The sequence below is a fragment of the Cryptotermes secundus genome, unplaced genomic scaffold (genome assembly GCF_002891405.2).
Source record: "Cryptotermes secundus unplaced genomic scaffold, Csec_1.0 scaffold15, whole genome shotgun sequence".
Taxonomy (NCBI): Eukaryota; Metazoa; Arthropoda; class Insecta; order Blattodea; family Kalotermitidae; genus Cryptotermes; species Cryptotermes secundus.
The window spans coordinates 1,081,329-1,103,985 of record NW_019721514.1 but is presented as its reverse complement, the minus strand read 5'-3'; the positions used below and the strand labels follow the sequence as shown (position 1 = coordinate 1,103,985).

General features: G+C 40.1%; 3 protein-coding genes across 3 annotated transcripts in view; 1 reads left to right on the top strand and 2 right to left on the bottom strand.

The window, feature by feature from the left end:
• LOC111875397 (TATA-binding protein-associated factor 172) overlaps positions 1–16,997 on the bottom strand; it is a gene marked incomplete in the record, with an annotated part of 54,068 nt that extends 37,071 nt beyond the window's left edge. Inside the window, 9 exon segments of the mRNA XM_033755796.1 lie at positions 512–648; positions 1,164–1,299; positions 3,163–3,321; positions 5,863–6,141; positions 8,784–8,947; positions 11,835–11,972; positions 12,748–12,989; positions 16,300–16,409; positions 16,843–16,997. Of these exon segments, the coding sequence (XP_033611687.1) occupies positions 512–648; positions 1,164–1,299; positions 3,163–3,321; positions 5,863–6,141; positions 8,784–8,947; positions 11,835–11,972; positions 12,748–12,989; positions 16,300–16,310 (1,266 nt within the window).
• A 379-nt stretch (positions 16,998–17,376) lies between these two features.
• LOC111875410 (nucleolar protein 12) lies at positions 17,377–22,066 on the top strand. Its single transcript, XM_023871642.2, has 4 exons — positions 17,377–17,688; positions 17,984–18,089; positions 18,162–18,323; positions 21,720–22,066. The coding sequence occupies exons 1-4, from the start codon at positions 17,519–17,521 to the stop codon at positions 21,993–21,995; spliced, it is 714 nt and encodes a 237-aa protein (XP_023727410.1). The 5' UTR covers positions 17,377–17,518; the 3' UTR covers positions 21,996–22,066.
• LOC111875409 (endonuclease III-like protein 1) overlaps positions 21,987–22,657 on the bottom strand; it is a 10,567-nt gene continuing 9,896 nt past the window's right edge. The window contains exon 4 of the mRNA XM_023871641.2: positions 21,987–22,326. Coding sequence (XP_023727409.1) covers positions 22,082–22,326 — 245 coding nt within the window. The 3' untranslated portion in view covers positions 21,987–22,081. The remainder of the gene's footprint in view (positions 22,327–22,657) is intronic.

Sequence of the window (22,657 nt, the reverse complement as noted above, 5' to 3'; positions counted from 1 at the left end):
CCAAGGAGTTAGTAAATTACATTTCTGATGAGACATACTTTACAAAAATATTTTATGAAATGTGTAAATAAACAATTTATATGATTCACCCAATATTCTTAGGATAGTAAAATACACGAGATTATGATGGACTGGCTAGGATAAGAGAGAGAAGGAATGCACACATAACACTACCAGGGAATCTTTTTGTAAAAGCAAGGAGATGGTTTTCAGACCTAGGAGAAAAAATCTGTGAGGATAACAGATAGATGAAAATTGCACAGGATTATATACAACGAACCTTGATAACAGCAGCATTATATTACAAGATTCTTAAATTTTTAGTTAAAAACAATAAATCTATTGTGGCAAATTCCTCACTCTCTTAGTAAACAAAATTAGTTTTATTGTCTGTACAGCTTTTCTGGCACTTCCTATTAAAAACATTTAAAGTTTGGAACAGTTTCAGTTTTCCCACTGAATTTTCAACAGGAATTTCTCTAGTCCCAAGCAACAGTAGTGTGACCCTCACCTCCCTAACAGCGAGTAGGTACTTGAGCCCCAGCAAGCCACCATGTCTCGCCTCCCACTCACTGTGGGTCAGAAGCTGCAGCAGAATTTTCATCACCCCATTCACGCCCTCACGACTCATCAGATTCAGTACACATCCTGCAAAAAAACAGTTCTGTTTAAAAATACCGAGTCACTAGAAGAAGATTACTTGAACAGAATACCCAAGTCACTGAATGGTTCGCAGAAAATAATTAATAAGACATTAGAGCAATACATTCTGGCCAGATAACAAAAATTGGTGGGGAAAAAGTTCTCAAATGTAACGAACCCTATATTGTACAGGCAATATAGTACTACAGTACTGGGGACCACATTCTAAAGTAACAAAATTGCTACTGAACAAGATCTGAAGATCTATATAACATACTACAAAGAGTTCCCACAGCATTACTTGCCAATTACTACATACCAGTGGCCTGTTTAAAAAGAGAAAGCAGTGGACTTTGCCACCCCAGTACCAAACAGAAAGTTGGAGGAAGAGAGATGAGACCACACTTCACCCAGTCTGTATCTATCCTCGCAGCTGATGACATGAGGGTGTCGACTATTTTGATGGCTTCCTTGCGTTAACAATTTATACAGGTAGTTTCAGACTAGTGTGTTGCACTTACCTAAAGCTTGAGCACAAGTTTCCCTGACTGGCGCAACGACTTGGTCAGACACAAAATCACCAAATCGATCTAATGCTAGCACACAGAGGAGTCTCAATGATGTGTCTTCCACCCACTGTTGATGACAATCTTGCATCTGCAATCAGAGCATACTTTTCAAGTACTTCATCAGCTGCTCTCCACTGCGAAATAACTCCCTGGCTTTGACTTTTTTTGAAATATATAATGCACAGATTTGGATTTAGAATGCGAGTTACAATTCAACAAGGTAAAGTCATTCATGCTGGTCACGGTAGCCGAGCGGTCTAAGGCGTGCGCTGTCTTCGCTCACTCGGAGGCCAGGATCATGGGTTCAAATCCCACTCAGGCCATGGATGTTTAGTTTGTGTGTGTGCGTTTTTCTGTGTTTGTGTACAGGTAGAGGCCTTGCGACGAGCTGAACACACGCCCAAGGAGTCCTACCGAATGTGTAAGATCTAGAAAAACCGAAGTGAACGGAGAAGTTCATGGAGGTAGGCCTAGGCCCACTGGGGCTGTAGTGCCAAGGGGGGGGGAAGTCATTCGTGTGCCTAATTAAGCATCACACCATGAGGATATATGGTGGAATGGAGGCACAGCTCCATTCATTCTTAAACTCAGAACTAGGTGGAAGTGGGTAGCAAGCTTCAGGCCCCTGCCTCTTTACCTCTGGGGAAAGAGCCCTAGTACCCACTGAACAGAGGGCTGGGTGGACCCTGATGACAGTCTTGCCATTGCAGAGAAGAAAAGATGTCTTGTCCCTGCTGAGAATTGGAACACAAATTCCCTGCCTGTCCAGCCCACAGCCAATCGCTGTAACAACTGAGCTATCCAGGTTCACAAATAAAAATCCTCATCTATGACACAAATTTCTGATTTAACATTTTGGAGAATTCATTCATTCTAGGTCCATAGGTCCACTTACCTATTTTCAGTTCATTTCATGGCACTGTCAGTTTCTCAGACTATGTCAAATTGAATAGCGTATTGAAATGGATATGGAAGGAAGCAGTTATGGACTAATTCAAGGGACAATCCTGGCAGGGGTAAGATTTTTCTTTTCCCCACAATGTCCAGACCAGCTCTGAGGCCCACCCAGCTTCCTATCCAATGGGAATTGGGGGCAATGTCCCCGACGGTAAAGCAGCAGAGGCATAAAGCTGACCATTCACATCTATCTAGGCCTGAGGTCAAGAATAGTGGAGCCATATCTCCACTCCTCCACAAGTCTTCATGGCAGAGAGCTTTAAGCACATGGACAAGTTAACCTCATCATGGTATCTGCATGAAGGGACTGGGGAAAACCAGGAGCCTCAGAAAGGATAGTCAGTGTTCTGGCCAAGATTCAAACTGGGCACTTAAAAAACACAAGTTAAAAACATTACCACTTAGGTTAACTACTTTGGTTAATTTAACGACACTTTCAATTACTTCAAATGATGGGATGATAGGACAGCAAATCAGAAAAGATATGGAAGAGGCCATGGCCTAAATTTTTAAAATGCACTTCTACCATGGAGACAATATGTTCCACTAAAATGCTGGTACCCATGTACCACACTATACAGGGTCATAACCAGCAGCAATAATAACATGTTTGTAGCGACCTCTGAAGATCCTAATTTCACCATAAATTACCTTTTGCAGCATAATACACAAATAACTTCACTGTAGAGGTACTCCTCACTAAATGAGTGTCCAAAAAAATGTGATTTAATTTTAATTAGGTCACTTTAACTTCAAATAAATTAACAGTGTTCCTTTTAATGCCTACTGCTTGCTGGCCAACCGAGCGAAGCAGAGAGAAAGGATAGCAGAGTATCACGTGGTTACAGAGCAGGAATGCAAGGGGAGAAGGCAAAATTACATTGGACTTCAGCAATTATACAGTCTCCTGGATCACAAATAATGCAAAAATCACAAGGAATACCTGTCCTCACTATAGAAAGAGAGAGGGGGAGACGGACAGAGAGCAGGGTACCTCAGTCTTGGTTTGGTCAGCAGCTTTCCCTGCACCTCTTCCATGGACTCGGACAACTTCTCTCAGAGCTGTGGCAGCCCCATGGCGCACTTCCCAACTTGGACTGAACAGATCTTGACACAGTTGATCACAGAAATTCTCAAATGGCCAGTCCACCGCCTGCAGACACACAATGCTTGCAAATTCAGTGTTTCAAACCATACCAATGTAAGGAAGCTAAAATTACAGTTGTGTGAGTATGATAATGTCAATATCCCAGATTATATTACATCACATAGTGTGACTACTAAATTATGAAATGAAAAGGATTTAGGAGGAAGCAGTCAAGACTTATTCGAGGCACAGCGAAACTCTCATTTAAGGTTTCTTTGGAGAGCAGTAAATTTGAACACTAAACTGAGGAAAATCTAAAAGGGAGGTTAATTTAACTTTAAGTTTACTGACTTTGGATCACTTAAACTAAATGCTAAGTGAGAAACTTAAATAAAGGCATATTAAATAGGATATATACTGCACTATCCTTGTGGTTAAGTGGTGGTACTGAGGAAAATCACGAAAACCCTCAGTGGGGAAATCCAGTGTTCCAGCCATGATTCAAACTTAGTTTTTTCCAACTATGTCTACAGCATTACTTCTATACCAACCTGCTTCATAAAATTATAGCGGCATATAGCAGCAAATTTTTCTCACTATTTCTGAAGATCATGTTTGTAACTTCGAAACTTGGTGAAATATCCCAAAAATTTAGAGAAATATGGATGTAGCCAGTTTTGAAAATTAGCTGATAGGAACAGGAATGCAGAAGCCTTCTGACCAGGATGGCACGGCTTTGTTTTTCCCACAAAGCCAAGAAATAGTGGGCCATTGGTTCAAATACTGAAATGACAGAAATGTAGTGAGCTGTAAAGATTTAGGGGTTCCTTCTCACTCCCCTTGTGAAAACTTGACAATTATGAAACTGTAGACATGACAAGAAGCATTACCAATAACTCAAGTGCAGTTTTACACCCATATTCCTGCATGTAACAACGCCCTGGGTGTTCAATGCATCATTTAGAGATTAGGAAATTTGGAGACAGTTGTTTAAACTTTGTAACCCCAGATTGCTTATTTGTTCTCCAATGAAAATGTGCACTGCTTGTTGGACCAATGGGAAGACAAATATTTGTACTGTGATGCCTGGAGCTTCAGTTTTCTAAGAGGGGAGGGAGATGATGCCGCAAGACACCAGCATGTTGTATGCTGAGTTCCAAAAACCGTAGGCAGTAAGTCCTTGGAAGTCAACTCCTCTCTCATAGGCAGCAACATTCTGGGTTAACTGTTCTATGAAACATCAATCTCATTGTATGACACAAACTCCATCCTAAGTGCAACAATTTATTGTAGTTTGTCTTCTTTTCTTCTACGCTACATGTTTCGGCCATAAATGGCCATCATCAGGTGCATTTCTCTCACATAGCTGTTACACTGCACGTAGTTTAAAATTTAAAAACACCAGCTTTCTTAACTGTTCATTTCTCCGTTGTTAATAGGTCCGATATATCAGAATCCCCTTGCTGATATTTGTCAGATATGTATAAAATCTTTGTTAATTTACATATGTCAATTTGATTTTTGAATTTTGGTATTTTTAAAATCTTCAATTTAAATTTAAAAATTTTTAAAAGTTTAAAATTCAAAATTCACAGGGATACCTGCTCAAAGTCTACAGTGCTGCAGCGGCTACTTCTTGCTTTCAGCACCGTTCAGGTATTATTCTGTGCAGGCTCCCTGTGTGCATGCCGCTGCTTATCTTTAATACGTATTAATTTCTATTAGAGAGTAAACATAAATATCAATTATTATTTCAACTACAATCATACTAAACTGTGGTACATGTTCTGAAAGGTAAAAAAATTCTTGTACTGATGGTTACTAAATAAATTTCAATCCACTAAATACAGAAAAACAATACATTGGAACTTCTATCTTCTGGGATATGATGCTGTGTAGTCAAGTTAAATTCAATCAACAATTCACACAAACATATCATCTCCATTGCCAGATTCAAGATATCAGTATAAAGCTTGCTGCTGGTTTCATGCTGGTTCATCACTTGGCTGAAAGATATTCCTATAAGATGTTTGTTGACTTTCACAGGACTACAGTCAACAAAGCGACAGGCTATGGGCTTGGTAGGTTGAGTATGAGCCCCAGCAAAAACAAATTCTCTTCCGAAAGCATCCAGCCTGGCAATGGGGCCACCCAGACTCCTGCCCAATGCGTACTGGGGCCTCTTTCCCAGGGGGTAATGTGGCTGGAGCATGAAACTTGATCACTCACTCCCACACAGCACAAAGGTCAAGAATCATGGAGCTATACCTCCACCTCCCACCAGTCTCCATGGTGTAGTGCTTAATTAATTAAGCACAGAGACAACTATACCTTTTTTGCCTTTTCATGGAGTTATATCCCAGAAGACAGTGCTCATCATAGTCATTAGGGTGAGATCCTAAAATTCAAAATAATACATTATTTATATTGGACTTTAGTTGGGACCACAAAATTTATTCACTAAATGGGGGCATACTAAAACTGGACTTCACTGTAACATGAAAAAAAGAAATTTCTATGACACACTTCAGTTCTTAGTCATTCACTTAAGAGACCTATCTCTTCCTTCTGATGTGAATAGTAGAACCATGTTCTTAGCATCCTTACCTCTCCCCATGAACCAGTGCTATCTGGAACACTCCCATTGGTTAGTGACCCTGCTGCATACAAATCCTCTGGTTTGACTTCAACCAACCCATCATCCAGTTTTGGCTTCTTGTTCTCAGGTTCTTCACCCACCGATGATGTACCTCCATCCTCTCCTGCTTCTCGCGACCTCTGTTTGGACATTGCCTGGCGAGCTTTACGCCGAGCCCTATTTATCTCACGAGAACTGAGCATACCAATCTGTGCCATCTCTTGTTGTACCAGTTCCCCTACAGTTTTCTGTATAGGAAATTGTAAAATGAAAACATATTACCACATTAAACATAATAACCAGCGTGTCATAAGTGTGGAACTGTTCCTCTCTGACAATTCTGTCCTCATTTTAAATGTTACTAGTGTAACACCCATTGACAATTCAGCTGGAAGTCTTCATAATATCACATATTTAGGGTTGTGACTATAACACAGGGTTTGGATTGGATTTATTAACATCTCATAACTACAGGTAATACATCACTATTACTGATCTACACACTTTACAAATCACTAGGACATGTCAAGTCTTCTCTGTCTTCACTAGTTATATTCTGGTAATGGATTTATAACAGTCTGTCATTGCAGCACATTGTGAAATCTTCTTTGCACAACTAAATTCCTTTCTTGCCGTTTCTTCTCAAATATTCTGCCCACTGCCAACTCCAGAGACTCCCTCAATTCTCCTGACAGCAACTCATTTGAAACTCTGGATCTCGACTGGCTATTTCTCAACATGAACTCTTCTTTATAACCACTTGGAATGGACCAAACAGAAAACACTAACACCAACAGCACCTCTTTGTTGTGTTTACTGATCCATTGCTTAGAAATGGGTCCTTCTATTGTTGTGTATGTTCGCTTCTGCGGGAATGTGCTTACCAAGCAGATGCCTAGCAATGAGCATCTCCAATGATCTGGCTTTAGGGCATCATGTCACATTACTTTAACTTCCCCTGCTCTCTCCTGTACTACTTTCCAGTCCTACATGTTACTGAATGATATTGTGACATGTTGACCCCTACCTCCCCAGCTGCACGTAGCGATAACGTAGCGCTCGCGTAATAGGCGAGTTATCACCCCGCATCCTGGTAGCTATGCAACGCGCGGTGACGTCACAAACGGAGCCGAGTGAGCCGAGCGGAGCCGACGTTAGCCGAGTCCCCGCAACCTTGAAGCTATGCAAAGCGAATCAACAGCGGTGACGTCACCGAGGGATATCGCGGTTGCTAGGCAGCAGTCAACAACTCCGGACAGCGTGGCTAGCAACACGGTATGAGACGACAATTGTCCGATCGAGGCTACATAAGGAGCAGCGAAGGCTATTCACAGTCAGTCCTGGAGCTACCGCCGAGTGAGTCCTCGAGCTACCTCCGAGTTAGTTCCGAGTTAGCCAGCAACCAGTCAGTTGTATTGTGGCATTTGGAGTGTACTAATTGTGATACTGCAGATAGCAGTAATCGTAAATCTGTAATTTGCGTGATTGTAAGTGCGAATGTGAAATAAAATTCGCTACATCAAATACATCGTGAAGTTATTTGTCGCGATATACGCCCGATATGCGACAATATATTAAGAGCATCATTTAATGTGGTTTCTAACGAAGAGCATGCACAAATAGTCAATCATAAACACTTTCCTTTACACAGTATACTATACATTAAATTCATTCATCAGTAATCTGTCAGACAACAGGTCCACAGTCTCTTCCAAAACAGTTCCTCCACTTAATGCAATCTCAAGCTTTCTCCTTCAAATAAAAATATCCTCCTCTGTCCCCCAGGTCATCCAGCATCTTCTTACATCTTCCTTATCTTCTGGTCACTTCTATCCGTCCCTCTGTTTTGTTTTGTCTCAAGAGAAAACATCTCGCATACATGGTATCTCTGTTTTTGGAAAGAGACTATTCAGGAAAAGTGATAATATGGTAGTTTTTCCATTTGCTTTCCACATTGCAATACAACAGCCGTTCAAACCACTCTGGTCACGCCTGTTGCTATACAAACCTGAACCATCTTGAGCATCATTAGCTCTGTGCTTCAAGTCGCTGCTGATGATGCTGCTTCCGGCATCAGTTTTTGGTTTTTGGTGTCTCTCTTCGTCTGATGCATACCCTTTGACCTGTCCAGCAAGGGAGGCCCTGCCAGTAGCTACGCTACCGCTGGTATAGCTCTCAGGGTCCTTGGCATACTCAAACACCTTCACCACAATAAGGTGGAGACACCAACGAGGGGGATACATTAAATATCCACAATAAAATATTATCAGTACTCACAGAATAGATGAGATACACTGAAAACAAAACTGCTCACTTGTTCATGATTTACTAAGAACTTATGCCCATGCAACGTGTTGCTATGGTAAAATTAAATTGTGTTGTTTCAGAGCTTTTGTCTCACAGTTATATTACATTTATACACCAAAAGGTTAATCAAGAACTGTAAGCTGAAAGACAAAGGCATGGACAGGTGCAAAAGGAACAGCAATTACTATGGAGGGAAGAAAAGAACAAAACTATACAAGACTTCTCACGACAGTTTCTGTTTTTCTTATATTTACTCCCAAATGCTCTACACTGTTTTACCCCAAAAACTACTGTCATTTCCTATCAACACCACAAAGTACTAAGTTGTCAATAAATGTAAGACGTAAAGGGTAACACAAAACCCAGTCTTTATTCTGAAAGGAATTTGGCAGTCCCGAATATTAATAACATCTACAGCATATGGAATAGCTGCAAAAATCATACGAATATGAATGATTATGAGTTCTCCTGTACTGAGTGCTGCTTAGCCTCTCCTTCTCTCCCATCCATGTGTGACTATCACATTTTAAAATGCTGTAACCACGCAACCAACTAGTGCTGACAGATCCTTGCACACACTTACCCTTAATGGATCATTTCGAGACACATCTGTTTCAAGAGAAATGGTGAGGTCCTCAGCAGAAAATATTTCAGACATATCCATGCCAATTCTAAGAGCAACATCCAAACCAAGACGGGCATTCAGAAGTTGTCTCTGTCTGGCCAGCTTCTCCCGTACATCAATACCTGATAAGAAATTCCACATCAATTTTTAAAAACATGAAATTTGTGGTCCTCACAGCAGTGGCTGTGAGGATTACTGTGTTCTCAGTGTAATGTCATGCAGTCACGTAGTTCATGGCCATGTTTGACAGGAACAAGCTGTCTCCATCTGCAGGATACAACAGCATGCAAAGCACAGACAGAAATGATATAGACATAGGGAGGGGAAGGGCCACAGACAAAAGCAGAGCAGAGAAAGAACATGCGACCCTTCAAAGGATCAAAATTTTTATTCGATGCTCCTTATTCCTAATTGCTTTGCAAATGGATCTTGCTCCAGCTCTCTCTCACCTGCTCCATGGGGTCTGTTGCACCACTTGGGATAGTGAGGCACAGATGGGGGATAATACTACATGTTAAACAGACATGAAGATGTAAGCAGCATAAATCTGGAACAGTATAGAGCCAAGCAGCAGACCCTTGCGAACTCAGTAATCAACCTCTAAATTCCATGAAAACCAGAGAACTTCTTGAGTAGATAAGATACTATCATATTCTCAAGGAAGGTTCTGCTCCACAGAATAAGTAACAATGAACTTTTGACACAATTCAACAAAGTAGCATTTGTTCTTATCATTTGGTACATACTTATCTGTTCAGGATATATGAGATTCTCAATGTCATGACTATGAAGACTGTCTTCTACACGTGACTAAAAGAACAGAAGTGTACTTCTCCCACCCTGAAGATGGAAGAAGTAATCCCTTGCCCCCCCTCAAAAAAAAAAAAACTAGTATCAAACTATATGGCATCGCATCCCAGAAAACAGCAACTTCCACATACCAGTTCACCTGTACTCTTAAGAAGAGGTTTGTAGGTTTCAGAGTTTTAAAATGTAGCACAGTTGATATAACAACAGACTACAGGCCGGTTGGTCAGGGATTGATTCCCAGCAGGGATAAGAGATTTTTCTCTTCTCCAAAGCACCCAAAGAGGTTCTGGGACCCACCCAACCTTCTGTTCCATGGATATTGGGGGCTCTTTCCCTGGAGGTAATATGGCCCGTGCATGAAGCTCACCAATCACCTCCATTCACTTCCAAGGTCAAGAATGGTGGAGATATACCTCCACTCCCCATATGTCTTCATGGCATGCTTAATTAAACATAGGGACAACTTCACTCGTTACCTTAATACATTTCATGCTACCATATTCCTCCCAACCATAGTTTTACCAACTATAAACACTAGCCCAAAAGGTAAAGTTGTCCCTGTGCTTAACTAATTAAGCACTATGCCATAAAGACAGATGGGGAAGTGGATCCATAGATCATGCGTTCTCGACTTCGGCACTAGTTGCAGATGAGCCGTCAGTTTCATGCCCTGGGGGAAAGTGCCGGGTAGGCCCCCAAACTGGTTTGGATGACAAGAGGAGAAAAATTTTGCACCTACAAAGACTCAAACTCTGGCCCACTGGCTGTCCAGCTTGTACAGGGTCCGGCAAATCGACCTCCCGTATTTCAAAAGGCAGTTACAAACAAACAAAGAAAGATACAGAAAAAATACTTTTATTTGTGAACAACAAATACGATGCTATTTTACATTACTTGGTTTTAAAAATTATTTCCGGTAAATGGCGTCCTCCATTGTTCACACATTGACGAAGCTTTTCCCAGAAGTTGTCCATAGTTCTTCGTGTCATTTCCGGTGGAATGGCAGCCACTGCCTGGGTGATTGCCTCCTTAAGTGCTTGCAGGGTTGTGGGGCGATGTTTGTACACTTGCGCCTTTAAGTGTCCCCAAAGAAAAAAATCACAATGTGATAAATCGGGTGACCTTGGGGGCCAGGCGATGTCTCCTCGCAAAGAGAGAAGACGTCCAGGAAACAACTCTCTCAGAATTGCTAAAGAACGCCGCGAAGTGTGAGCTGTGGCTCCGTCTTGTTGGAACCAGGCTTGTCCCTCTTCATGGTCCCCAACAAACTGGTTTAACTTAGGTCGGAGGAAGGTCTCGATCATGTGACAGTAGCGATTCGAAGTAACCGTTACCGTTAGCCCATTTTCCTCGAAAAAATAAGGACCCCACACACCAAATTCAGCAACGGCGCACCAAACTGTCACACGAGGGCTGTGAAGTGGTCGTTGGTGAAGTTCCTGAGGGTTTTCTGCTGACCAGTAGCGGAAATTTTGTTTATTTACAGTACCTGACAAGTGGAAGTGGGCCTCATCAGATGAAATCAAAACAGCGCCAGAGGGAATGTTCTGAAGAATGTCCTCACACGCAGCTTTGCGAGTTTCAAAATGTCTCTCACTTAATTCTTGGGTAACCATCATTTTGTATGGGTGCATGTGTAGATTTCTGTGCAGGATTCTTCTTACACTCCTACCAGACAATCCCAGGGCAGCTGCATGTTTAAGTGCTGAACGCTTTGGAGATTGCTGGATGGACGCTCTCACACGAGCCACATTTTCTGGCATTGTTACGGTCCGAGGTCGGCCAGGCGATTTCTTTTTCAGTGCAGAACCTGTTGCTCTAAAGTTTGATACCCAAACATGAATAGTTTTTCTATCCGGAACAGGATCATGTCGGCCAAGTTCGAACCGAATGTGAAATGCTCGCTGAGTAGTAATCACTGATTCACCATTATGAATATACTCTTCCACAACAAAAGCACAATGCTCACTGTGCCACGCCATTGCGACTACTGCAAATGGCACTTATACCGCTATCGATCAATACCCCCTCCGCCGCCGTATCCCCACCACAACTCACACAGCGCCCTCCCAAATATGGGAGGTGGATTTGCCGGACCCTGTAGTTAGTCACTATACCCACTGCAGTATCCCAGCTCCCACTATCCCACCAATGTGACAAAATATAAATAATGCATCTAGGTCCGGAATGACATACTACCTTGATACTCCTCTACATCATACTCCTTCCCCTCGGAAGCCATGAGGTGAGTGTCGCTGGCCAAGACCTTGTTCATGTCAAACTTGTGGAAATTCAAGCGTCCTGTCTGTGAAAGCAGCACAGACTGCGGGCAAAACTCTGCAAAAAAAAGTCAGAAATAGCTTCTGCTGATTCATTTATTTGTTTGACTGCTGCTTTAATAGTATGCCACTCAGCTGTGAAGTAATGTCCATACTCAAGATGTAAACCACATCTTTCAAAACACAGAAAAAATTAACAAAATTTGGATTTTAGGCTAACTAAATTGTGATGAAAGCTTTGACAAACTTACTGTGAAGTTATATATCTAATACCAATGATGATAACTTAAATTCTTAGGTTCTCACATTGGTAGCAGACAGAATCAGCACATTCCTCTGAAAAATTGCTACCTATCTAGCAGACTACAAGGATCAAACACTCTAAATCGAGTGCCAGAGAATGTTCAATGCATCACACAGGAAATTACAACAGTGCAAACCGAGGCTGTTCCTACATGTACCAATACTAAGAACAATAGTTACAACATCCCAAGATAACACAAATAGCTTTGTTACAGAAAAGCGCTCCATATCTAAGCAGACAGTCCCTACCTGCATCTATTCCAATTTCTTACCATGTAACAATGCACTATAACTTCACTGCATCATTAAATACAATTTACAATAAGAGAGTGTATGATATCTGAGGTTCTTACAACAGCAAGTATTAATATTACGGTCATCTGTGATATAATGTCATGTAGTTTGGTGAACAGGTATACCAAATCATGGCATCACATTCCAGAAGACTTAAAAATTCTAATGAAGCAGGAATGCTATCAAGTCAACCATAACATTTAGTAGCAGATCATGAGTAAGCTTTGACTGGTCACCCCTTTTGATGCTAGAGGCTGGAGGATCCCACTGAGGTACATTCTGGATAACAGCCTCCACAGCTTGGCCAGCAGCGATGCGTGTCTCCCAGGCTGGGCTGTGCAAATAGGTGGTAATCCGAGACAACAGGTGATGTAATTCATGTGGGTGAAGACGTTGCACCTCTCCCAGCTGACGAGCTGCAGCACGGCGCGTCACACCCGATGAACCCGTCTCCAGCAGCACAAACAGACGGTCGAGCCTACCAGATATACATGAACTTTGTTTACAATTCATTCAGAATAGGCCTCATTATTTTCTAACATTCAATTTGATTTGACTTTATATTTAGTTCTGATTAGTGCCATAAACTTTTTACACCAACTGTACATTGCGTGGTTAGGAATTATGGGCCCTATTTGTTCCCACATGCTTTGCAAATGTCATCCAGCCACTGATACCAGTAACGTAACTGCATCCTTTCTATATAATGGTTCTCCTGCTCTGAGAGCAAAAACAGTGAACATATAAAATATTCTTCACTTAGGAGACAACCAGGGTTTGCTGAGACAGGAAACAAAAAGCAGCAGCTCATTTTGCTTCAGATTCACTAATGTGGATTTCAAATTCCTTGATTTCGCTCTTGCACTCTCCTACCGTAATGCCCAATAAGGACATGACATCTTCATTTATGAATTTCAAAGCATAATGGTCTGATAAAGATGATAGTGAACTAATACTTGACAGATGTGCCATAGCTCAAGCGGTTAGTCACTGGCTTCCCACCACGGTGACCTGGGTCTGGTCAAGTGAGATTTGTAGTGGACAAAGTGGCATTGGGGCAGGTTTTCTCCAAGTTCTTCAGTTTCCCTTGTCAATCTGCATTCCACTAATTGCTCCACAATCACCCTCACCTATCATCTGGAGCTGGTACAATAGGCCAGAAGTGGCTGCAGTACAAGGGACTTAGTCCCACCCCATTAGCAATAAAAAAATACTTAACAGTGCATCAGAGGCGCCTAATGAAAACTCCAACAAAATGGCAGAAAGATAACATGACAGCACAAGCAGTGTACAAGCAATGTCGACCAATGAGAAAAATACAAGAGACCATGATAACACAGAAAACACTTATCTTGATGAGCCAATTTCAACCGCACTTACACCCCTAACTTACAGGTGGGACAAACAGCAATATCCATCAATTCACTGGTTATGTCACTGGCAAAAGACAAAACAGCATAGAGACTTCACTCTATACAATGTTTTAATGCTGAACTTTACAGCAGTTATCACTCTGTTGATAGAGGAGACCAACTGGTACTACCTACAATACATCAACTCGATGATGAACCTTCTCCAGTACCTGATATCACTGAATCTTAAATGTTGCCGTTTCTAGTCATTATTATTCCAATGGATCACGGCACACATCACAAGCTGAAAGACAACTACTACTGGTCAACTGCTGAACAGTTTTCAACCTTTCAGGGCAAAAAGGTGAGACATAACAGATTCCTCCACATTCTTAGACTTCTCCGATGACAACACTCTAAGACGATATGGCCTAAATTATGAAAGACTATGCAAAGTAAGACATATTTTCAACTTGCTGAATAACACATTACTGAAGATATTAAATCCCTTCTGAACACATGGCTGAGAATGAAGGAGAGGATAATGTTCAAACAATATATATGGTAAACCATCATTAATCAAGTTACAGTTAATCAGGATGTCAGACAATCTGGATCAAAATATGAAAAATGCTGTTCACAGTTCAGCACATGCTTTAAGACACATGAAATTTAGGAAGGCAGATGAGTCACTTGTCTGTTCAGACAAAACTTTACAGTTTCTTTAAACCTGCATTATTATGTTCAAAAACAAGTACAATTTCTGAGGCCACTATCAATGAATAAATGTACTGTCTTTTTTAGAGTTTTTAAATAGAGGCTCTACAGTGATATTTTCTTATTTATTTTCATTAGCACTACTTATATCACTAAATTTTCCCTTTATTTATGTTATAAGTTTGCCTTTTAGGGCTATCTTTTGCTTCACTACTCTGGATTATCACTCAATCCAGACCGCCTCCCCCCTCCAATTAATCCGTTTTCACAAGGGTTCACTATGCTCAGGAAAAAAGAGTGTTTTGGAATAAAAATTTACAAATTGTGTACAAGGCTAAACATAAGATATGGATGTCTGCTTATGGAAGGTCACCACACATACAACCAAGCATGACACCAATACATGCAACTGCAAAACAAATGATATGAAAGGTGGAAGGACAAAGACATGAGCTATACACTGACAACTTTTCATTGCCTGACTTATTTGACAAACACAACGTACATGCACTGACAGACATGCACACTGCACCAACGAAACGTACCTTCTGTGACAAATAAAGAAATGCTACAGAGCTGAGAATCATAGAGCACTGTAACATACAGGATATGTAGACAAAGGAGACAGACTGGGGAACTCAATACAACTTTAGACATGGAAGCAGGTTAAGAAATTATTATTTACTGGTTTGACTTGAAAATTCTGAACAGCTTCTTATTCCAATCTTCCCTCATTCAAAACCTGACTGAAGAAGCTGGGAGTCTCCTTGCCAATGTTGACCCTTGGGCAGGACACTGATTTTGGATGAATTAGTTACTTATCTAAAAGGATACTCCAGTAACCACTGGACAGTTCAGTCTCTGAGACTGTACTGCCACACATGTTCTGCATGTGGAATGAAAGAAAGAGGTAAAATGAGGGGTAAGAATTGTGACGTGGCACTCTGTACTGGTGACTGTTTTGAAGTCTACCACACCAAATCCAAGATATAATGTGGAACCTAAAGGTGTTAATAATCTCTGGTATGTAACTGAGAAGATTTATTTTGAATGTTTCCTGCATGGAAATCCACAGAAATACCAAGGAAACCAGCTTATGGTCTGCCACGCTGTCTTCAAATGGGGTGGCATGGGCTGGATTGATCTGGCTCAGGATAGAGACCAGTGAAAGGCTCTTATGAATATAATAACAAATATTCGCATTCCATAATATGTTGGGAAATTCTTCAGTGGCTGGGCAACTGGCCGCCCTCAAGAAGGGCTCAGCTTGATGGAGTTTGACTATCTTCAACACATTCAGTACCTTACATATTTGGCAATGAAAAATTTCTCTCAAAATAATGATATGTTATAGTTCAGACACACATTATTACAACTAGCGCTTTTCAGGAAATATATCAAAATGATCAATATTATTTGTTTTGGATCTTCCACCACAAAAGGCTGAGTACATTTACAGAGCATGGTGTACAGAGATAAAATAAAATGAAGACAAAACATCACTAATATTTTAAACTGCTCCCCCTAAAGTTTCAAAGGTAAAACAGTCTATCCTTAAACACAGAAACAAAAGCATATATGAAACTTTGTAACTGATGTACAGGCATACAAAACTTATTCAACAAAAATGCCAATGTGATTAATATCAGCAACTTTTCTAACACTGAGAACGTAAATTATATGTGTTCTGGCATATGAGTTCAAGAGTAGTGTACTTGCCTTGATACCATCCTTCAGAATGAAGTCAACCCTAATAAGCTTAAATTCTGCACGACTTAAGCCTCAGTAAATACTCCTGCCAAAATGGATTGGTCCCATCTGAAATTATTCTATGAATAATATAACATATTAATGAAGCACTCAAAAGGAAATTGTTTTATTTATTCACACTGGGCAGAAATTTACTTATTCACACAATCTTTACAAAACGTAAATCCTCAAAATCGAATGTAATATGAACAGACTTCCAACATATGGAAAATTTTAACTGCTCTCCGTGAAGTAGGTTATATTAGTCAGTAGGCTTCAGTCACTCGTACATTCTCTGTGCTTTATAATAGTATTACTATATCTCTCGTTGCTTCATTATTACTGAAGACACATCTCTACACAGTTGACATGAAACTTTCATATACGTTTCTAACTCATTTCACGCCACATGCACGCAAAATTACACCCAGTCCATGTTTTATCGGAAAATTAACAAGTTTTAAAATACTCATAATTAATTAATTTACCAAAACACTATTAAAAATTTCTTACTTCGGAATATAAGAATGTTAACTCGTTGAAAATGACATTATCCAGGTTTTCGGTTCACATATGGCAAAAACTTTCGCAAAATAAAGGCATAAATACACATCAGCCAACGTAATTTTCGGAGAGAAAGGCATCCTACAACTCTCACATTTATACTGACAGCCATGTTGCTGATGAGTCCGAATTTATGCAATTGTTGCAGGGTTGCCAGATTTTAGCACACCCACTTCGCGAAATTTCCCTCGCAGAATTTCTGAGCCCCTCCCCAGAGGGACGAAAACTCATTCGGCGATACGGGAAGGAAGGGACTAATAATTTGATTATTTGCAGTGCTAATTGCACAGTGCAAATAGTGTGAAAAAAAGTTCCCCGTGATTTAGCATCTTAGGTCGCGTAATAAGTTTAAAGGAGGAGTCCCCAGCCTAGAAATTGCCCTATGCATACCACACTCTTTTAATTCTTACGTGATTGCGCTTATCGCAAGTTACGTTAATACATCTTTTCGTAAACAAGCATGCATAACTATATGTACGTCTACATTTGGCGACACTGATAGGGTGCAAATATTTTTCAAAATTTGAATTCGTAATTTCTATTCATATGGTAATTTATAACTAAACTGGATTATGAATTTCGAATAAATATCCTATAACTCCAGACTATATGAAATGCACATTATATGACGACATTTGTTGGCATCGCTTCGTTTAAACTCGCTGAGAGCTGTACAACCGTACGAGAAATGGAAGCTGTGGATGAAAGTCATTGTAATCCGAGGGCATTTCATCCCCGTAAGCGAGTAAATAGAAAGACAAAGCTTCAGTTATTGTTCGATGAAAAAGCTAGAAGGTAGGTTTGCAAGCTATTACTTAAATCCCCCCCGCCAAGTAGGATAAAATATTGATTTCTAAAAATTCACGAATGGTTATGTTGAGGGGTGAGATAAAGAAAGCTGATTTTCGTATACCTTAAACCATTCCATTTATTTCACGTATAAGCGATTTGTGAGACACTCACTGAGTAAGACAATAAAATAACTGGTAGCGCCACACATGCATAAACATATAGACGTAGTTGATATACATAACCTATAAACTACTTTTTTTTTAATTATATGATTCATGGAAATACTCTTATTGTGCAGGGAGTACCTGACTGGCTTCCATAAAAGAAAATTACAGAGAAAGAAGATAGCTCAGGAACAACTAAAGCAACAGTTAAAGGAAGAAAGGAAACGATTAAAACAGGAAGTATGTACAACACTAACAAGAACAGTGATCTTTTCCTCATAAGAATTAATACAGTTATATTTGTTATTGCAGGCTCGGGAGTCATTTAAAAAGCTTGTAGTGTCACATCGGCCAGTTCCAGAATTGGAGAATCTTATCTCAGAAAATTATGAGCTTGAAAATCATTCTGTAAGCATAACAGAGCTTTCATCCTCAGATTTGGCAGAGAAGAATAATTGGATAGGAATCAATAAGGTAAGACTGTAAAGGTGATATTTCTGTTTGCTATTTCAACTTACTGTGTATATTGTAAGGTACTGATCTTGGTAATATAGGTGTTTTTTTTTTAAATATTTTGGGTATTATCATGACTGAATGTGGTAACTCCTATATCATAATCTAAAGGTCCCCAGCTTTAATCTTGACTGGAAAACTAATAAGCAAATATTACTTAAAGCCAACAATGACATCTAATGTTCACACTATTCATGATTACCATTCATCATAATGTTCTCATCTGACTCCGTGATCATAGAATCAACTGCTAGGAGCCAGGATGGCTCAGTGAGTACAGTGACTGGCTACAGGCTGGACAACCAGGGAAATGGTTCGATTCCTTCTAAATTTTCCATGTTCAGACCAACTTTGGGGCCTGCCCAGGCTCCTGTCCACTGAGTAATGGGGTCTCTTTCCTCATGGGTAAAGGAGCTGGGGTGTGAATCTGACCACTTTCATCTGATACCAAGGTTAGGGACGTGTGGTGCATTGTACCTCCACATCTTCATGTTGTGGTGCTTAATTAAGGTAATGAAGCATAGGGACAACTTTACCACAAGGATAAACTTTGAAGTAACCATTGCATTGTTCAGTAAATTATGAAATTAAAGGAGCCATATATAAATTAACGTGGGAATGCTAGAGGAAGAGAACCATCTGGAACTTCCAGTGTTTGATCATCATTCTAATTACATCAGAAACAGGTTTGCATGATCATTTCACCTGCAATTAAATATATTGTAACATAATGCCAGAAAGCTGCAATCTGCCCATCTGCAAGGTGGGGCTTAGCTGAGCAAATTCCTGTGGTAACATGGAAGGTGCCGCTGCTGGACAGCTGAACATGTTTCCACAGCAACGAATACAACTGAAGAAGCAATGCATTGCATACATACTCATATTGACTCTTAGGCAATGCATACAGAAACAGGTTTCTGTTATGGCTAGGTAAATATTGTTCTCACAGCAACGGAAAGCAAGTTTTCGGTAAGCCAAGAGCTAACTCAAGAAGATTACTAGAGATGAGAATCCAGGAGACAGAAGACAAACAGAAGTCAGAAGTGAAGTCTTTATTTTATGTGGTGTAGTTAACAGTAACCTTTTAGAGTGTTGTCATTGTTCGTAGTTACAAATTGTTGTAGTTACAGTAAGATTGTGTTACAACTAATTGTAGTTCCACCTGGTGAATATCCTATAAATCGATTCATCTAATCTGGAACCCATTAACTACTTGTCATGTTACCAGGATACATGACAATATGTTTGACACGTGAGTTTCTTTCTACGTTGATTACATAAAGACACTCAGTATCAAGAGTACCTAGCATTGGATGACAGGATAATTAACTGAAGTACTCAGGCACCAGTTCCACTTTGTCCACCACAAATCCCACATGATCAGAGCCAGGCCGTTAGAGTGGGGAGCTCATGACTAACTGCACAAGCTATGAAATGGCTTTGAGTATCACAGTTATCTTCTGGGATATGCCACCGTCTAGTTTGGTAGGTGGTTATTGATGTTTCAGAGGAATCTGTTGTTGCCATGTTCAGAATAAGAGAATTCATCTGTGATCTTGATACCACTGTGAGAACCTAAAATCTCACATCTTATAATTTTATTTGACTGTTAATATGACACAGATATTGAATGTTGCAGTCTCGTGGGTAAAAAAGTAAAGTTGTCCCTGTGCTTTATTAGTTAGGCACCATGCCATGAAGACATGGGGTAGTGGAGGCATACCTCAATCATCCTTGACCTCGGCACTCCCCCAATACAGCATTCATATCAAGTGATATACGTATAATAGTTATACATACAGACATGAAGAGTACAATAATGGGAGTGATTTATTATTAGTAAATAGCATAATAAAGGATATGAAGACGACATAAAACTGCATAACAATTTACATCTTTCTAGTTATGTATATGTGTACCTATGGAGCTACATATATAATTGTCATGGGGTCATGGTATGAGAATTTTACACAGCGGGTATAAGTAATGTATTGCCTAAGCCTATTCCCTATTCAGATCTTGGCTGTGATGAGCTAATGAGCTATTTGAAGAGGGAATCTCAAATCCCAGACAAAAGAGGTGAAGATGTCTTTTTTCAGACTTATTATTATTATTATTATTGGAGGGGGTGGGTTTCCCCATGCACTGCGACCAATGGTCTATTGTACGTCCCCCTGAGATATTCTACCAGTCTCTATACCCCACTGGTATTGGTGCGTGCCATCAGTCCCGACTCAGCCAGCGAGTTCAGCCTCTACTGGCTCAGCGGTATCTAGATGCTTCCCCCATCTACCAGAGGCGTTAGAGACTATTGTTGGGCGGGAAATGTCCTTACAAATTTGGCTCAGTGGTCTCCTTGAGACATGAGGTTCTTTTACGTGCCATAAAGCTATGACACGGGACCCACGGCTTGAAGTCCCTCCCGGAAGGACTTGTTCCCTGAATTTTTCCGCCCTTAAAAATTGCACGACCTCCACCGGGTTTGAACCCACATACCTTGAGTCATCAGGTGGGAACGTTACCCCTAGACTAGGGAGGCCACTTCCTTCAGACTTAATATTCATAATCTTTGTCTTAAAACATTAGGTTTATGCCTGGAACTTGGTGCCTACAGACTCTATTTTGCAATTCCTTTATGATTCCTGAGACAAAAATATCTCTTCATAAAATTTTAATCAGTTATCGCAGAAAACACAATTACAGTTAAATGTGATGTGACAATAGTGTGTGGTTATTTGCACTGCCACCTCCACTATGAAATTCGCTGATGATTACTGAGATGAAAATGTCTTTGTTATGAAATTTCAACCTCTGTACAATTTTCATGGAAAACAGGATTAAAGCTGAATAAGATGTGGCACATAGTATGGATATCACACATAGGAACTCCTCCATATGATTTATTGATGAACATCCAAGATGTCTTTATAACATTTTGAATGACTAATAATTTCATGTAAAGTGTGATTAAAGTTAAATTCAGTATGTCAGCATGTTACATGTTCCACATTAGTGTTTTCCATGAAAATTGTGCATTGGTTGGAATTTGATCAAAGGACATTTTAATTTCACCATTAATCACAGAATCACTTGGTGGACTCCATACACATGAATTTCTGAAAATCCTATATAGCGAAAGAAATCTATAACATATAGCATGGCTACTGAAAAAGATTGCATTCAAAAAATATAAGAATTTCTGTCACCGTAAATTGTAACTATATTAAAAATGTTTGAAAGAGTATACACATGAATTAATACTTGATTATTAGTTGCAACATGAACCTCACATAAAGTACAAACTATAACATAATGCAAGGCAGTTCTCAGAAAACAGCTTAAAAATATTTGTTGTAGGTGCAGTATGAAAATGAGAAGAGTGAACACAGTGATGAAGAGGAAGGTCCACAGAAAGATGAATTACCAGGAATGGAGTTAAAAACAAAAAAGGATGTCAAAAAAATAATAAAGAAACAGGCTACAAAACAGGTGCAGAAAAGTAAGGCTTTTAAGCTGAAGAACAAGTTAGAAAGACAAAAGAACAAGAAGGAATCACTTAGAAAAAAGAAGAAACATATAAAAACTCAGTCAAAGACCAGAAAGGGTAGGAAAAAAGCAAAGAAAAGGAAGTGACACATATGACTAGCTCTACAACATGATGCTGTAATTATTTATTGATCAGTAAAATTGGGTTTTCAAGTTGATAGGTCTTGGAGACTTTATTGTTTGCCCCTGCACTGTGAACGACCAAAAGGACACAGGGTCTTGTTGAGGCAGGTATTGCAAAGAGGATTCACAGGCTTGCATACCTGCTGACCAAACCCAACCATCAAATTATTCACCTCATCCCACAACTCTGTTGGCAGCCATGACTCCAGGGCAACACGCGTTGCTTCAGGTGTCTTGGTAGCCTTTGGGACCCAACCCAGTCTGTTTGAAATCCTGTGGACATGTGTATCTACACCTAAAAGCAAAGAAAGATAATACAGTAGTAAGCCAGCTGTTAAATAAGAAAATCTCTTTGAAAAATAAAGTCTTTTACCAGCTTCAAACAAAATTTGTATGAAGAAAGCAGTCTTGGGATTTGGCACCGTGTATATGTGGTGTTAACTGACGTTTCGGAGGAACGTATCGCCTCCATCTTCAGGGTAGAAGAAAAAATATAAGAAATCTGCAAGCGAAGAGACCATGAGAACCAGTAAAAGCAGACTGGTGTTGGAAATATACACAGCTATGTTTGAGCAGAGAAGGAAGGGGGGAAGGGCAAGTATACAAGTGAAAACAGTAGTGTGGGA

Bases quoted from the DNA above. Each gene is read 5' to 3' on its own strand.
- LOC111875410 (XM_023871642.2), top strand. From the start codon at position 17,519: ATGACGACATTTGTTGGCATCGCTTCGTTTAAACTCGCTGAGAGCTGT. The intron at 18,090-18,161 runs GTATGTACAACA...TTGTTATTGCAG, and splicing joins GGAAACGATTAAAACAGGAA to GCTCGGGAGTCATTTAAAAA. The intron at 18,324-21,719 runs GTAAGACTGTAA...TATTTGTTGTAG, and splicing joins ATTGGATAGGAATCAATAAG to GTGCAGTATGAAAATGAGAA.